Source organism: Suncus etruscus, chromosome 5 (genome assembly GCF_024139225.1).
Source record: "Suncus etruscus isolate mSunEtr1 chromosome 5, mSunEtr1.pri.cur, whole genome shotgun sequence".
NCBI classification, from domain to species: Eukaryota; Metazoa; Chordata; class Mammalia; order Eulipotyphla; family Soricidae; genus Suncus; species Suncus etruscus.
The window spans coordinates 115,860,816-115,878,791 of record NC_064852.1 but is presented as its reverse complement, the minus strand read 5'-3'; the positions used below and the strand labels follow the sequence as shown (position 1 = coordinate 115,878,791).

The window sequence follows — 17,976 nt, the reverse complement described above, 5'->3', positions numbered from 1 at the left end:
TGGCTCTGTACTAAGAAATCACTTCTGGCAGGCACGGAGGACCATATAGGATGCCAGGATTTGAACCACCATCTATGAATCATCTGCATGCAAGGCATACACCCTACTGCTGTGCTATCTCTCTGCCCCTATGGTTTAGTTATTAATGTGTAATGTCTCATATAGGAATAATCTGTAGAGAACTACTTGATTGTTATTCAGAATTGAGAAAAGAGTCGGCGCGTTGGTGGTATAGTGGTTAGCATAGCTGCCTTCCAGAATTGAGAAAAGATATAATGTAGATTTCACTGAAAAATTACCTAGGAAGCCTGAACCTACAGTCCAGTGATAGAAAATATGTTTGCTGGGGTTGATGTCTAACACCGTGTCGTCTCCAGGCACCATCAGATGTGGCCTTGATTCTTGAGCATTGGGAGACCCTGTCTCTCTACACTACCTGGTATGGACTCTGAGTACTTCCACTGCAATCATCTAATACTTTTTTCACTTCCCACAAAAAAAGTAAGAAGGGGCTGGAGTGATACCACAGTGGTTGGGCATTTGCCTTTCACACGCCCAGCACAGGATGGACCCAGCTTTGATCCCTGGCATCCCATATGGTCCCCAAACCTACCAGAAGGGATTTCTGAGTGCAGACCAGGAAAAACCCCTGAGTTTTTAGGATGTGGCCTAAAAACAAACAAAAAAAGTAAGAAAACTCATATATTGCTTAGAAAAAAATAGCTTAGCAGAAAACTGCAGTATCCTGGAGAAAATTTGTAAATGGTCATTAAATATATAAAATCTATCTAAAACTACCAATAAAAAATTATAAATTGAGGGCCCGGAGAGAGATAGCACAGCGGTGTTTGCCTTGCAAGCAGCCAATCCAGGACCAAAGGTGGTTGGTTCGAATCCCAGTGTCCCATATGGTCCCCTGTGCCTGCCAGGAGCTATTTCTGAGCAGACAGCCAGGAGTAACCCCTGAGCACTGCCGGTGTGACCCAAAAAACCAAAAAAAAAAAAAATTATAAATTGTAAGTCAAAGCAATATTGAGTTGTAGTTGTTTTTACATTTTGTTTATTTTGTGAGGGAGCAGAGCTGGCAGTGTTTAGGGATTACTCCTGACTCTGCTCAGAGAATCACTCCTAGAATAGCTCAGGTGTTCGTATCAGATGCCAGGTATCAGACCTGGTTTGGCCATGTGCATGAAAGAGCCCTACCCACTCTATTATTTCTCCAGTCCTAATATTGAGATATTTTTACCTGTTTGACTGAAAGGTTTTTAATGTAATTTATTATTGTTATAATTACTATTATTACTGTGCTAGGGATTGAAAACAGTCTCACACATGTAGGGAAGCAGTCCATTAGTAATTTACATCCCAGAACCCTGGGTAGAAGAGATTTTTTTTAAATGATAGCACTTAGTTCAGGCAGAGATATGGACAACAACGGACAGTTTGATGTTGCTGATAAGAGTATAGATTGGGGGGCCGGGCGGTGGCGCTAAAGGTAAGGTGCCTGCCTTGCCTGCGCATGCCTTGGACAGACCGCGGTTCGATCCCCCGGTGTCCCATATGGTCCCCCAAGCCAGGTGCAACTTCTGAGCACATAGCCAGGAGTAACCCCTGAGCGTTACCGGGTGTGGCCCAAAAACCAAAAAAAAAAAAAAAGTATAGATTGGTGGGGCCGGGCGGTGGCACTAGAGGTAAGGTGCCTGCCTTGCCTGCGCTAGTGTAGGACGGACCGCGGTTCGATCCCCCGGCGTCCCATATGGTCCCCCAAGCCAGGAGCGACTTCTGAGCGCATAGCCAGGAGTAACCCTTGAGCGTCACTGGGTGTGACCCAAAAAACCAAAAACCAAAAAAAAAAAAAAAAAAAAAAAAGAGTATAGATTGGTGTTTTTTGCAGGATAGTTTGGAGTTTTATATAATATATATAATATAACCTTAAAAATTACTAAGTGACAAGTTGGGCTAAGAATATGACTTAGTGGGCCCGGAGAGATAGCACAGTGGCGTTTGCCTTGCAAGCAGCCGATCCAGGACCAAAGGTGGTTGGTTCGAATCCTGGTGTCCCATATGGTCCCCTGTGCCTGCCAGGAGCTATTTCTGAGCAGACAGCCAGGAGTAACCTCAGAGCACCGCTGGGTGTGGCCCAAAAACCAAAAAAAAAAAAAGAATATGACTTAGTGCTAGAGTGTATGCTTTACATATATGAGACCCTGGATTTAATCTCCTTGTCTGCAAACTACCACTACCACCACCACTATATGGTGGGATAACGTTGGATAATGGTTTGTTTCCAGAATCACTTTTGACATATTAATGTAATGAAGATTACAGACTCCAGTGATAGCTGTAGAATATAACCTTTGTTTTCCCCCAGTGCCTGAGATTCGACCCAGAATATGCATGGCCTGAGCTCTGTCACTGAGCCATAGCTTTAACATAGCCTGGCCCATAGCTTTAACATTTCATTTTTTTTTTTAGTTTTTTTTTTTGGGGGGGTGGGGGTGTCACACCTGGCCATGCTCTGGAGTTACTCCTGGCTCTGCACTCAGAAATCACTCTTGGCAGGCTCAGGGGACCATATGAGATGCCGGGATTCGAACACAAGTTCATCCTGTGTTGACTTCGTGCAAGGCAAATGTGCTACTGCTGTACTATTACTCTGGCCCAACTTTAACATTTCAAATTTCAATTTTTTGAGCCACACTTTGAGCTCAGGGGTCACTTCTGATAGAGCTCTGGGTGCCATATATGGTGGTGGGGTTGGATAGTGGTCTGCTGGGGTAAGGTAAGTGCTCAGCCCTTTGAACTATCTCCCCAACCCGACCATCACAATTTGTAATTGGATGATAAGATTATAGCCTCTTAGTTTCTATTTAACATTTTTTCTAGTCCTTGAACTATATATGTATGTATATATGTGTATATATATTTGTGTATTTGGTAGTGGTTCTGTTTTATCTTATAATCTATACTTTTGACAGAATTTGAGCCTGTGGCATTGATTGTAATATATTATATGTAATATTGTAATAGCTGTAATATTATCTGTCAAGCTAGTTCAGCCTGACAGATCAAGTAAGCACCTGAATACATTCTTCATTTACAGAATGGAACCATGTGTTTGCTGAAGTTTCTATGTTCTGAGAAGAAACTTGTAAATTAGCGTGGTATGCTGTTCTCTTTCAGCTTTCCGAAGAATTATTAGATAAATGGCTCTCCTACCCTGAGTCCCAGCATATACCCCTCTGCCAGCATTTACTTGGTTTTGCAATGAGATCTGTCACACAGTTGGTAATGGGTAGTACATTTGAAGATGATCAGGAAGTCATCTGCTTCCAGAAGAACCACAGCACAGTAAGTAAAAAGATAAATTAAAAAATGTTATTTCAGGGGCCGGAGAGATAACATGGAGGTAAAAGTGTTTGCCTTGCATGCAGAAAGTCAGTGGTTCGAATCCCAGCATCCCATATTGTCCCCTGAGCCTGCCAGGAGTGATTTCTGAGCATAGAGCCAGGAGTAACCCCTGAGTGCTGTTGGGTGTGACCCAAAAACCAAAAAAAAAAATGTTATTTCATAAAATTAGACCTTTTCTCTCAATGTTTAAGAATTTATAGTAGCTTGCAGAGTATCATTCTGAGTGGTGTTAATCAGAGGGAGAGAGACCGACGCAGGATCATCTCTTTCATATATGGACTTGAATAACAGCCCTGGATGGTGATGGATGGTGATCTAGGGGCCTTTCTCTGCTGGCCCATGCCACGTGTCACGCGTGTCTGCAACACTCTTCAGTCGGCAGGTCTGAGGGTTCAGGGTGGCAGTGAGGAAGACTCACATCAGTCAGGTTTCAGGAGACATCAGCTCTATTCAAGGCCTTAGCCACCTAGGTAACCATTTAAACAGCCTGCTGCCCTGTCATCTTCTTTTTTTTTGTTTTTCGTTTTTTGTTTTTTGTTTTTGGGTCATACCCAGCAGCGCTCAGGGGGTTACTCCTGGCTCGGTGGACCATATGGGATACCGGGAATCGAACCACCGTCCTTCTGCATGTAAGGCAAACGCCTTACCTCCATGCTATCACTCTGGCCCCTGCCCTGTCATCTTAACAAGTTTCTTCTCTCTCCATCCTACCAGCTCTCCCTTGCTCCTCTCTCCATCTCTCCTCCTGCAACTTCTTCCTTCCTGAATCTCTCCCAATCTCCCAATCAATCTTCTTCCTGCCCCTGAGGTGATCTTCTGATATCTCCCAAAGACCCCTCCCAGAAATGGCAGGTCTTACTAGCAGGTAAGGTTACAAAGGAAGAATGGGGGATGGGGGTAACATATGAGATATAAAAAAATATAATGGTGGAACAAGAAATACCCAAAGATAATGGAAACAAATTACATTAGAACTGGTGTTTGGTAGGAAACAAGCCACTCTAGGAGGTTGGGGGAGAGAACCGGGAAGGGGCAATGACTGTATTGGAGGAAGTGTACAGCAGGGAGGGGGAGGAGGAGGTGCTAAAGGCAGGGAAAGTGTTATGTGTGAAACTTATGGCCCTCACAAGTATCTCCAGGAGTAATTCCTGACTACAGAGCTGGGAGTAACTCCTGAGCATCACCCTGTGCGGCCCCAAAACCAATTAAAAATATAAAGTATAAGTTTCGTGAGAAAAAAAATTTTTTCTATATAGATCCCTAGAACCCTGATCTCTGTCTGACATAGTAATTCTTGCTTGAATTATCAATGCCCTGAGCATTGATGGGTATGTTCCCCAAATAAACAAAAGAAGGAAGGAAGGAAGGAAGGAAGGAAGGAAGGAAGGAAGGAAGGAAGGAAGGAAGGAAGGAAGGAAGGAAGGAAGGAAGGAAGGGAGGGAGGGAGGGAGGGAGGGAGGGAGGGAGGAAGGGAAGGGAGGAAGGAGAGAGGGAGGAAGGAAGGAGGGAAGGAGAAAGGAAGGGAGGGAGGAAGGGTAGGAGGGAGGAAAGGAGAAAGGATGGATAATGGGAGGAAGGAAGGGATGGAGGGAGAGAGAGGAAGGGAGAAAGGAAGGGAGGGAGGAAGGGAAGGAGGGAGAGAGGGAGGGTGGGAGGAAGGGAGAGAGGAAGGTAATGAGGGAGAGAGGGAGGAAGGGAGAGTGGGAGAAGGAGGAAGGGAAGGAAGCAGAGAGGGAGGAAGAAAAGGAAGGAGAGAGGAAGAAAGGGGAGGAAGGAGGGAGGGATAAAGGGAAGGAGGGAGAGAAGAAGGGAGGGGAAGTAAGGAAGGAGTTTGAGCACTGTTGTCAGAAACCAAAAAAGACAAGGTCTGACTTCATAGTTACAAGAGCTCTATAGAAGTGAAGGTTGTGTAGTGACAAAGGAATCTTGATTTTAGGGGCCATAGTGATAGTCTCATGGGTAGGGTGTTTGCAGTCCATGAAGCCACCCAGGGCTTGATCCCCAGCATTTCATAAGTTCTCTGAGCATTGCTTGGAGTAGTTCTTGAGTGAAGAGCCATGAGTAGGCCAAGAGCATCAGCATCGGGGCCGGCGCAGTGGCGTAGAGGTAAGGTGCCTGCCTTGCCAGCGCTAGCCTAGGACGGACCTCGGTTCAATCCCCCGGCATCCCATATGGTCCCCCAAGCCAGGAGCGACTTCTGATCTCATAGCCAGGAGTAACCCCTGAGCATTACCGGGTATGGCCTCCACCCCCCCCCCCAAAAAAAAGAGCATCAGCATCATTGGGTGTTATCCAAGCTTTACTCAAGTCTTTATTTTAATATTTAAATTTATTTTCCTTCCCTTTGTTGCTGTTAGGAGGATTTAGCTTCACATACACTTGACTTTAATTCATATTTGCCTGTAGTGTCACCAGGGGTCACGCTGTTTTGATTGTGGTACTTGTTCATAGCTCACCTCAGGTGATTCTTCATTTGTGGTGCCTGGACACACTGAACTATAGTGTTCCAAAACCCATATACTCTATTTTAGTGCCACAGGTCCCTGGCAGCAGAGCTGTAGAGTCCATGCTAAGTGAATGTGGTCAGTATTTGGTTTGACTCAGGTCTCAGGCTTTTTTCCCTGACATTCTTCTAAACATAAAGGTCCAGTTAACAGAAAAAGAGAGGATGGACACAGAGGCAAAGATGAGTGATGATGACCTTGTCTGCAAGGTCATGCACACTTCTCAGTCCCTATTGGGGCCTGTGAACCCTCTCAAGACACAAGAAGTATCCCTACTACTCTCTGAAAGATCTTCTCAACCTTTGGGAAATGAGAACTCTTAAAAATTAACTGTTTAGGGGCCGGGCGGTGGCGCTAGAGGTAAGGTGCCTGCCTTGCCTGTGCTAGCCTAGGATGGACCACGGTTTGATCCCCCGGCGTCCCATATGGTCCCCCAAGCCAGGAGCAACTTCTGAGCGCATAGCCAGGAGTAACTCCTGAGCATCACCGGGTGTGGCCCAAAAACCAAAAAAAAAAAAAAAAAAAGAAAAAAGAAAAAAAAATTTAACTGTTTAGGGCCCGGAGAAATAGCACAAGTGGTGTTTGCCTTGCAAGCAGCTGATCCAGGACCAAAGGTGGTTGGTTCGAATCCCGGTGTCCCATATGGTCCCCCGTGCCTGCCAGGAGCTATTTCTGAGCATAGAGCCAGGAGTAACCCCTGAGCACTGGCGGGTGTGGCCCAAAAACCAAAAAAAAAAAAAAATTTAACTGTTTAGCTTCGTGGGTAAAAACACTACTGATGATTTTGGGTTTTCATTTTTAAATACTACTCTCTCTTTGGCTCTAACAACGTACTTTATGGGCTCGCTTCGGCAGCACATATACTAAAATTGAATGATACAAAGAAGGTTAGCATGGCCCCTGCCCAAGATGACATGCAAATTCGTGGTGTTCCATATTTTAAAAAATTATATAAAATGGGGCCGGGTAGGTGGTGCTGGAGGTAAGGTGTCTGCCTTGCAAGCGCTAGCCAAGGAAGGACCGCGGTTCGATCCCCCGGCGTCCCATATGGTCCCCCAAGCCAGGAGCGACTTCTGAGCACATAGCCAGGAGTAACCCCTGAGCGTCACCGGGTGTGACCCAAAAACCAAAAAAAAAAAAATTTTGAATTATAAATAACAGTTGTGGAACGCACCCTATTTCTGGGGCCTCTAAAGACAGTGCATGGATGGCCACTGAACACAAGAGATTCACTTTGTGGCCTAAATATAAAGTATTGCTTCCATCTTTTTTGGAGCTATTTTCCTAGCTCAAGTCTATCTGTGTGAATCCTAAAATACTAAATCGTATTTTTATTAAACTAAGGTTATAAACTTTTCTTCCCCAACAATAATAAGTATCATTTATATACACCCCTAAAATATCAAGAACTTTCACCTGTCTAAATCTCAAGTGCTTCATTCTTTGACATTGTAGGTTAACATGCAGGTTTTGATATTTTTATTTTTCAGAGGGTTTTCTTTTTATATGTTGGTACTGTTGGACATGTTTGATTATTAGCTATTCCAAGTACATTAAAAACTGAGAGTAGTGTAATGAAGCTATGTTGGCCAAAACATAGCATCAGATGCTTCCAGTCATGTAGCATAAAAAAATGAAAGCAGGGGCTGGAGAGATAGCATTTTGCCTCTCATGCAGAAGGTCATCGGTTCGAATCCCGGCGTCCCATATGGTCCCCCGAGCCTGCCAGGAGCGACTTCTGAGCATGGAGCCAGGAGTAACCCCTGAGCACTGCCGGGTGAGACCCAAAAACCAAAAAAAAAAAAAAAAATGAAAGCAATGGAACTTGATAAGCTAGACCATCTTATAAGATTTAAAGGATGCTAAAAAATAACATCAGCTTTAGTTTTGTTACTTTAAGTTTATTAACAAAATGGGAATAATTAGGGTGGGAAGGAGACTGATAGTGAGGATGAGGGCAAGAAAGAAAGCAAAACAAGAAGGAGGGTCATGGGAAAATATGGAAAAGAGGACAGTGGGAGGGAGAGGCTCGTGATTATAGGTAGTAAATTTTTTATTTGTATTTGCCTCTGTATCTATTGAAAAATGGCAGATTAGAAAAATAAGACCCCCAGTCCTGGCCTGTGGGTTCTTGCTGAGCTGGGTGGCATTCCATGATGTCATTTTTGGAGTCAGTGCCAAGGTCTTTGTTGGTGTTTTCCACCTCATTGCCTGTGGAGGAGCACCAGGGTGTCAGAAAACCAAGGAGCCAGAGCAGAATGGGGCCCCCTGCATAGTCTCAGTTTCTCCCTTCTCAAGTTGGCCTCACACTCCCTGGGAACCTGTCACTCACCCTTGATCTCATTGAACTGTGCCTGGGACTCCTGGTTTTGCTCCTGGGTAGTTTTGAGGAGATCCTGAAGGGGAGGGTAGAAGGTCATGGGGGCTCAAGGGAGGAAGCCAGCTCCTGGCCTTCCTGCCCAACAGCCCAGGCCATTCTCTCACTTGGGTCTTGCTGAGCTGTTTTTTCAGGTGATGGTTCTTTTCTTCTTCCTTTTCATTATGTTTTTGCAATTGGTCTAGACGTTGGTTCTGCAGGAGCACCTTTTGCTTCAGTTCCTTATTCTGAGCTGTCAGCTCCCTATAGCCGGCCAGGTACTCTTGAAATTGGGCCATGCACTGCTGCAGGTGGTCGACATTTTTTAATTGCTGCTAGCACAGGGTCAGTGCCTGCTGGTCCTGCTCTTGTATCTGTGGGCAGAGTGCTAGAAGTGAGGCTGGGCCGCAGTGATAGCATGATCCTCAGTTTAAACATACAAGGCCACTCACAAGTTCAAGGCAGACAGGATATGGGACAATCTATTAGTTCCCTGTGCAAGTCCTGATGAAATTTCTCTCAAAACCTAACATATTGGGCTATGCTCTCTCTCAAGGCCACTGGCTCCATCCATCATCCCCCACTCTTAGGAACCTCCACCCTGGTTTAAGGGTCCCGAGTCTCAGAGCTGCTGTGTGTGGTAAATTGCATGTTAGTGCATGGCTGATACCATCCAATATCTTCTGCTGCCTCATCCTTGACCATTACTCCAGGCCTTTATGTCCTAGAGACCCTGGCTTCCCCACTCTCCATTTCCTGATAAAACTGCCTTAGTTCAGGGCCGGAGAGATAGAGAAGGTCATTGGTTCAAATCCTGGCATCCTATATGGTCCCCCGAGCCTGCCAGGAGTGATTTCTGAGCCTGGAGCCAGGAGCAACCCCTGAGCACTGCCGGGTGTAACCCAAAAAAAACAAAACAAAAAAAAAAAAGAACAATAAAAAACTGCCTTAGTCTTCTCTCTTGCTCTGGGCCCCAGGAACATGTGCTTCCAATGTGGTACCTCCCTCCTCCCGCCATGCTGGAGCAGGAGTTACCTTTCTCTTTAGGTCCACAATTTCTTCTTGCAGCAGTTCAACTTGGCTCTCAATAGGTCTTACCCTTCACACTGTAAGATACAGGTGAGCCAGTCAGTACCTCAATAGACCCTCTTTGGTGGACTCACGTTCTATCATGCAAATCGGGCTCTCTGCTCTCTTTCCTCTTGGAATAGAGAAAGGAACATAAAAAAACCAAAAACCATCTCCAAATTTCTTACTCAAGGAAGCAGCGCAGAAGTCAGCCAAAAAAGGCCAAGGGGGAATAAGAGCCACACCCCCCAAATTGGAAATGCAACCTGAAGGGCATTAGAGCTGCAGAAGGATGACTCTGGGAGCTGTACTGCCTCCCTAGCCACTAATACAATGGGGGAAATCTGCCCAATAGAGCAGGTCAGGTGCATCAAGGAGATGACAATGGCAGAACAGACAAGGACAACAGAGAATGAGGACAGTGAGAGACCAGGTCTTACGAGATCATGACAAAGGGCAGAGCCCTTCATTACATCAGAGAGCAAGGAGGAAACACGTAGTACATTCTGAAGAGACCCAGCAGCAGCACCATGTGTGTCCTTGCCTCCAGATTTCTCTTACTATTTTCTCTTACCATTTCTGTTCATTCACTGTGCCCTCGAGTCCTCTCATCAGGCCCAGGAAGAGGGGTGAAATCAGATGGGCTCCATCCATTCTCCCCAAACTTTCCCATTTTGGGAACCAGAACCAGCTTTCCATTGAAGATTAAATAGAGGTGCCACTGCTGAATGGTCCATCTGACAGGACACAGTATAATCCAACACGGCATATGACAGATGAGTAGAGATATAAGAGCCTGGTTTCTTTAGGTTGCCCACCAAGAAGGTGGCCAAGGGCCACTCCTGCCCTCTGGTCCTAACTCAGTGCCAAAGGCCAAATTCATCTGAGAAACAGGAAACACACTGAGGCAGTTTCCCCCATGTCAGACTGTGCAGACCATTTGCATGTGGGGAACCAGTGATTCCTCTGGGTGCAACTCCTTACCCCCTTCCTGCAAAGCCACACAGGGAAGGACTTACTCCCTTGGGCTTCTGGCACTCCTCCTGGCCACTGCCTCTGATGTTATTCTGAGTATGCCTCTTGCCAAGGATGCAGTTATTTTCTTTTTCATACTTTCTCAGCTGCAGGAAAGCAAGGCAGTATGATGATTCTCATCTCCTTTTTACAGCCTATTGACAAAGTTCTTTACTAATTGTCCCTAGATAAGGACATGACATGACAGGACTTAGAATCCCCAATGACTTTCAACTAAATTGGGTTCAAACTTGGGTGGGGAGTAGGGAGGCATTTATGTAATTTAACTTTTTCTTTTTCTTTTTTTCTTTCTTTTTTTTTTTTTTTTTGGTTTTTGGGCCACATCTGGCAATGCTTAGGTGTTACTCCTGGCTCTGTGCTCAGAAATCGCTTCTGGCAGGCATGAGGGACTATATGGGATGCCAGGATTCAAACCACCATTGGTCCTGGGTCGGCTGCTTGTGAGGCAAATGCCCTACTACTGTACTATTCTCTTCGGCCCCTTAACTTGCTTTTTCTAACTCCAAAACTCTGGGGCAAATCGATGGTTTATGGAGGAGAGAAATGAGTGTGTGAGTCTTTGGATGGGGGTGGTGGTAGGTCACATCTTGCTTAGATTTTGGTTAGAGCCATTGCTGTAGTTGGCCCCGAATCTTACCTCTGGAACCTGAGCTAAGCAGAGGGCAAGTCAGGCCACTAAACCTCACTTCCCAAAGTTTTGTTGGTATCAAATGTTTTTTTTTTAGAAGCCAGAAAATCTGGGTGTATCAAAAGCCCAACATAGTCAGTGGCACTCTCAATACTAGTGAGGGTCATGTTTAGGAAACAGAACCTACTTGGAGTTCACTTCAGGGGATCAGTCCTAAATTCATTCTAGAGAGCCGACCTGATAGTATGCAATGAGAATGTGAGGGCAAGAAATTGAGCAGAAAATGCCCAAATTCCTCAAGAGAAAAAAAGACAGGAATAAACTCAACTAAATTTTTAGGCAGTGGATGGAGTGATAGTGTTAGGGAGGTTGCAGGGACCTGCCTCAAATCCTATGCACAACATACTGTGCCAAAGTCTCACCTAGTGAGATCTGTGAACACAATTCAGTGTAAGTACTAATAAACATAACTGTCAGGTGAAATGGTAATGCTTTGGGCACAATGAAGGCCAAAGATGGGCCTTCGCAACATGTAAGGTAGTCAACTTCCCTAGCATTCCACTGGACATGGTAACATATGCGATAAAGATGAAACTCTAGGTAGGACCTTGTGGATGTGGGAAAATGGTCGGAGGACAGGCTCTAGTCTAGTCTTGATTCCTCCCTCTCTGAGGGAGGAGGAGGAGACTTTATGAACATGACCCAGGTTTTTGAGGCCCTGAGCCCAAGAGGTCTGGGTTAGGTGAAGGGAGGAGGTTATAGGTCCAGTAGAGGAAATCCTTGGGGGTCCCCAACCTAGTTTGTCAGGGGGCTCAACCTTGGGGCACTTGCCATACACATTGATGTCGTGGTACCATGAAAGCACCTTAGGCTTGTCCAGGTATCCCACCCAGCACTTGTTTTCTTACTATTTCTTTGGCTCTAGCCAATTGCATCTGCCTCTTCTATTCGAGGAGCTCATCCAGATATGGGGTTTGGGAGGGGGCTTGGGGGTCCATCTCATCTGATAGTGGGTCTTCACCAGGATCCTCCACAACAAATGACGTTTCCACACCCTGTCAGTGGGACGATGACAGCACAATTGGGACTGACCTGAGCCTGTGTCATGGCCAGGACAGGCACGAGAGATGCTCTCCAGCCACCATGCTCTCCCCAGCACGGAGGTTTGAAATGCCAGTGCTTATCATGGAGGAGAGGAGGGTCCCCAGATGAAAAGCGCGCCTTTTCCTGAACAGACCAGTCCTGCCTCTCCCTAGCTCAGCCTACGATTTTCCTTCCTAGGAATCAAGTCCAGGGATCCCCATCCTTGACCCCTTTCGTGTAGGTCTTTCCCCTCCAGTTGTTTTTTTTCATTATTTTATTCTGAACATTCAATAAACTATTAAAACAATGCTGTTAGTCAAGAAGGGATGGAGTTGGAAAGAGGGAATGAAGGAAAGAAGGAAGGACGGAAGTGAGGGAGAAAGGGAGGAAGAAGAGATAGAAAGAAGGAAGGACAGAAGGAAGGAATGAAGGGAAGAAGGAAGAAAGGAAGAAGGAAGGGAGGAAGGAAGGGAAGAAGAAAAAAGGAAAGGAGGGAGGAAGGAAGAAACCAAGGTCAGCAGTGTACAAGGCAAATTTCCAACCACCCTGGCCCCTAGTCATCCAGTTTTACCATTTAGTTATAACAAACAATACTAAGTAAATTACCTGCCAAGGCGCAGGCTTGGCGAGGTTTGGAAACTAGGGACAATGGTGGAGGGATTACACTGGTGGTAGAATTACTGTTGGAGCATTGAATGTCAGAAATAATCTTGTTATGAGTAACACTATAAAGCATGATGTTTATTTTATTTTATTTTTTTTGCCACACCCAATGACATCAGCTCAGGGGTTACTTCTAGCTATGCACTCAGAAATCGCTTCTGGCTTGGGGGACCATATTGGGGCACAGGGGATTGAACCAAGAGGTCTGTCCTCTGAGAACCACTGGATGTGGGCCTCCCCAAACCCCCAAAGAAAGGAAAGTTACTTTAGACTCAGGGTTCTGGCTTAGTGCTAGCATAACTCCGATGGCTGAAGTTCTGACTTTGATCTTAGAACCTTCCTGTTGTACACAAAGGCTTAAGCCAGAATACGACTCTGGGTGGTTATGGGACCTTCAAGCTAGAAAGCCAGTGCAGTGCAGAAAGCTGCTGGTAGGGGTCCTGTGACTGCTTCATCTCTGCTCTTTTATGGAGAGGTTTTTTAGTAATATCTTTATTTAAGCACCATAATTACAAACATGTTTGCAGTTGGGTTTCAGTTATAGAAAGAACACATGGAGATCTTTATCCTTGAGATAGACCCACCTTAGACATTTTGCCTCCTTGGTCTGTAAGAGTAGAGACCCTTTGATATATGAAAGCTTAACTAGATTAGTGAGCAGCAGTTAGACAAATATCTGTAGAATGCCACCTTTGTTCTTCTAATGATTGTTGATTTAAGGCAGTATAACTGCAGTTGATGGAATTTGGGCTCTTAGTAACAAGTCTATTAACCCCCTTACCACATGCTTTTCTCTCTTCTGTCTTTTTTTCATTTTTTGGAGGGGGGCTGGTTTGGATAACACCCAGCAGCATTCAGGGATTACTCCTGGCAGGCTTGGGGGAACCATATAGGATGCCAGGTATTGAACCGGGATCAGCCTCATACAAGGCAAACCTTCCTTGCTCTGCTTTTGCTCTGATTCTGTTCTATCTTTTTTTTTTTTAATCCTGTGCAGTGACCCTGCTTCAGTTCTGTTCACCTAGGGCCAATCTAAGGCACCTTCCCACCCTGCGCCCCCCAAATAGAAAAGGGACTTTAGACCGTAAAGTACAATGATAGTTATTTTGAAAGTTCCTTGTCTGAAAACATATTTATATATATTATATATGTTTAAGTACATAGAAATTATATGTATATGTACCCCAGGGCTAGAGAGACAGGTATTGTCTCAAAGCAAAAAATTAAAATATGTATCTACAACACGCATGCACCTTAATGACTTGGAGTAAATGAGTATGCAGTCACTTAAAAGAGAACTCAATGATGAGATCTGTTGAAGAATTCCTTCATTATCAGATTCTTGATATTATTCAGAAAGATATTGTCCTATTTTAAGGTTTGGTCTGAGATTGGAAAAGGCTTCCTAGATGGATCACTTGATAAAAGTACAGCTCGGAAAAAACAATATGAAGATGGTAAGTTTCATGGCTCTTAATTTTTAGTAGGTCAAAGGGATATGTCTCTAATTTTTATTTGAGTTATCTTTGCAATTTTTGTTTGTTTTTGTTTTTTGGGCCACAGTCAGCAGTACTTAGGACTTACTCTTAGCTCTGTGCTCAGTAGTCACTCCTGGTGGATTCAGGAGACCATATGGGATGATAAGGATCAAATCTGAGTTGGCTGTATGGAAGGCAACTACCTTAACAATTGTTAAACACCTAAACCACTATTGTTCCAGCCCTGATAGGGTTGTCTTTGAGTCATAAGATTAAAGGTCATGTATTTTCTCTTTTATTTTTTTTTGCTTGTTTGTTTTTTTTTGTTTTGTTTTGTTTTGTTTTTGGATCACACCCGGCAGCGTTCAGGGGTTACTCCTGGCTCTATGATCAGAAATCACTCCTGGCAGGCTCAGGGGACCATATGGGATGCTAGGATTTGAACCACTGTCCTTCTGCATGCCAGGTAAATACATGCTATCTCTCTGGCCCCCTCTTTTAGTTTTTATCTATTTTTCCTATGTAGAAATTTTTTCATTTTCTTTTTTTTATTAAATATATTTTTTATTTAAGTAGCATGATCATATTTGGGTTACAGTCATAACCAGAACACCCCCCTTCACCAGAGCACATGTCTGGCCTGCACCGGCTTCCAAGTATAGGTCCTGTACCACATAGGCTCAGCCCTCAGCAGTGCAGGGTATGTGGCCCTGGTGAACCCAGCACCTCTGCACCTCAGTAGTACCACCATTTCTGTTGACCACTTATTTTGGGAGATGCTTCTGGGCTCCTTGAGGAGAGGAGACCTTGGGGGGAGACCTCCCCACACTGAAAGGTAAAAAGATGAGTTTAAATTTGTCTTTTCAAAAATTGTGTTCATTGGGGTCTGTGCGGTGGCGCAAGGGGTAAGGTGTCTGCCTGGCCAGAAGTGATTTCTGAGCACATAACCAGGAGTAACCCCTTGAACATCACCAGGTGTGGCCCCAAAACAAAAACAAAAAAAAATGTATTCATTTGATTTTGACTTTTTTTTTGTTTTGTTTTTGGTTTTGGGGTCACACTCAGCGGTGCTCAGGGATTACTCCTGGTTCTGCGCTTAGAAATCGCTCCTGGCAGGCACAGGAGACCATATGGGATGCTGGGATCCAAACCACTGTCATCCTAGATCAGCTGTGCTATCTCTCTGGCCCTGATTTTACCTTTTTTATACTTCAAAGTTCTATTCTGTATTTAATAACATTGTTTAGGAATTTTTTTTTTGGCCACACCCGGCGGTGCTCAGGGGTTACTCCTGGCTGTCTGCTCAGAAATAGCTCCTGGCAGGCATGGGGGACCATATGGGACACCGGGATTCGAACCAACCACCTTTGGTCCTGGATCAGCTGCTTGCAAGGCAAACGCCGCTGGGCTATCTCTCTGGGCCCATTGTTTAGGAATATTAAAAGATGATTAATCTTTGGGGCTAGAGAAAAAATAGTGGATAAGGCACGTGCATTGCACAGAGTGACCCAAGTTTCATCCCCAGTAACCCTGATAAATCCTCTTAGAATAGCTCCTGAGAGCAGAGCCAGGAGTAAGCCCTGAACATCACTGGATATGGCCTCCAAACCAAAAATTAATTAATTAAAATATGCTTAATCTCCACAAATGGTTATATTTTGAAGTATTTCTTCTTCTTTAAGCCCTGATACAACTGGAATCTATTTTAAAGAAAATCATAAAGGAACGAAAAGGAAAGAGTTTCAGCCAACATGTTTTAATGGACTCCTTAATACAAGGGAACTTTAGTGACCAACAGGTAATGTAATGTGTAAATGTTTATCAAATAGGAGATAATCACATGTATATATAGAATTTTTTATTTCCTTTAATTTAGATGTCTTCTCAAATTCAGTGATGTCCTTTTATTGTATAGTGTCATATAATACAAGATTTTTACTTTCTATTATTTAAGTCTTTAAAATAGTTATATATTATTTATTATTTGAATAAGCACATACCAAATCCAGATTTTCCAATCATAAGAAAAATGTTCTTTCTCAGCAAAAGTGCCTGTAGATAATGTGGCATGTTAGACCACGAGTAGGAGTAGACCCTTTATTGCCACACCTCCTTTCAAGGGGATCTTCTGTTCTGCTCTGCACATCATACCATTAGAGACATGATGGAAGTGATTTTCTGGGTGTATGGTAGCAAAACAAAGGAATCAAAAATAGGTTATTCCTTGTTTCTGAGGCTTTGTTTTTTTTTTTGGTTTTTGGGCCACACCCTGTGAGGCTCAGGGGTTACTCCTGGCTATGCGCTCAGAAGTTGCTCCTGGCTTCTTGGGGGACCATATGGGACGCCGGGGGATCGAACCGCAGTCCGTCCTAGGCTAGCGCAGGCAAGGCAGGCACCTTATCTCCAGCGCCACCGCCCGGCCCCGCTTTGTTTTTTTTTAATCTGGCAAAACAGGAAATACAGGATTTACCTGGGTTTTTGCTTTATTTTATGTTTTTAAATTATGTGCTAATAATGCTATTGATAAATGTTTATTGCAACAAAACTGTATTGTAGAATCTATGTTAATAATATGCAGACTTTAAAGTAAAAACATCTATGATGTAAAATAATTTTTCCTTTCCTTGATACTAATTTTATACTTTCACTAGGTCAGATTTTCTTAGGCTTTATACTTTGGACCCCAATTTTCACCTGAGAAATTTTTATACACTCTCTGATATATATAGATAGATAGATAGATAGATATACAAAATTAGAATTTAAGTAATAAATTTATTTTAAAAAATTTAAAAGTTATATCCTTAAATAAGTCACAAGTCACAGTTTAAGAATCTAATCTCAAGGTTTACTGTAGTAGGGTATAATATAGCTACCATACATTTTATACTTCTCTAAATTCCAGTTTTGTCCCTAGATTCTAGAAGATAGCATGATATTTTCCCTAGCTGGATGCACAATAACTGCAAAATGTAAGTAGAAATTTATTTCTTTCTGAGATCGATCATAACATATGGAACAGTAAAACTATTCTAAAATAAAGAAAACAGTATTTGCCAGACCTTTATCATTTCTCTTTCCTCCTTCCTTTTATTCTTTCTTTAACGATTTGATTACACAGATATCTTTTTTTGCCCTATCTTAGGGTGTTCTATCTCACTTCTGGTTGTTTCCATAAATTTCTGACACAGTTTTGAATCGTGAATTCTAGTTAGTGCCTTTAAAATGAGCTGCTATTGACACCTTTCCAAGTGGAACAGCAAGCTTTTCAATTTCCTGCCACCACTTTTTACCTGGACTCCAATCTGGTCTGCTATTATTTACATCTACCAGTGAGTATATAAGCCATGGAATTACAATTTTAAAAAACTCCACTCTTGATAGAATTGAAATTCTAAAGTATGTGATAGGTTTCTAAGTTTTGTTTCTGGTTTTAGTTTAATAGAGCACCATTCATTCATAAAGTATTTATGTTATACAATGTTTATTTTATATGTTATATGTTAACATAAAATAGTAAGTAAAATATCAAAGTATCAGTTTAAAATCTAAGTAAAATATCTAAATCATTTGGAGGCCAGAAAGATAGTACAGCAGATATGGAGCTTTTCATGTGACCGACTGAGTTGAATCTCTGGCATCCCATATGGTCCCCTAAGCCCATCGGGAGTGATTCGTGAATGCAGAGCCAGGACTAACCCCTGAGCACTGCCAGGTATGACCCCAAAGCCAAAACAAATCTAAAATATT

The 17,976-nt window shown here is 43.5% G+C and overlaps 1 protein-coding gene and 1 non-coding gene across 3 annotated transcripts in view; both read left to right on the top strand.

Moving 5' to 3' along the window:
* The window catches only part of LOC126008969 (cytochrome P450 20A1), an 80,022-nt gene that overhangs the window by 26,853 nt on the left and 35,193 nt on the right, over positions 1-17,976 (top strand). The window contains exons 5-8 of one of the 2 annotated variants that reach the window (XM_049773295.1): positions 3,184-3,351; positions 14,127-14,205; positions 15,909-16,024; positions 17,144-17,198. In XM_049773295.1, coding sequence (XP_049629252.1) covers positions 3,184-3,351; positions 14,127-14,205; positions 15,909-16,024; positions 17,144-17,198 — 418 coding nt within the window. The remainder of the gene's footprint in view (positions 1-3,183; positions 3,352-14,126; positions 14,206-15,908; positions 16,025-17,143; positions 17,199-17,976) is intronic. The other variant, XM_049773294.1, reaches the window with a different exon arrangement.
* LOC126009866 (U6 spliceosomal RNA) lies at positions 6,755-6,857 on the top strand. The gene has a single exon (XR_007496046.1). It is a non-coding gene; the product is annotated as a U6 spliceosomal RNA (small nuclear RNA).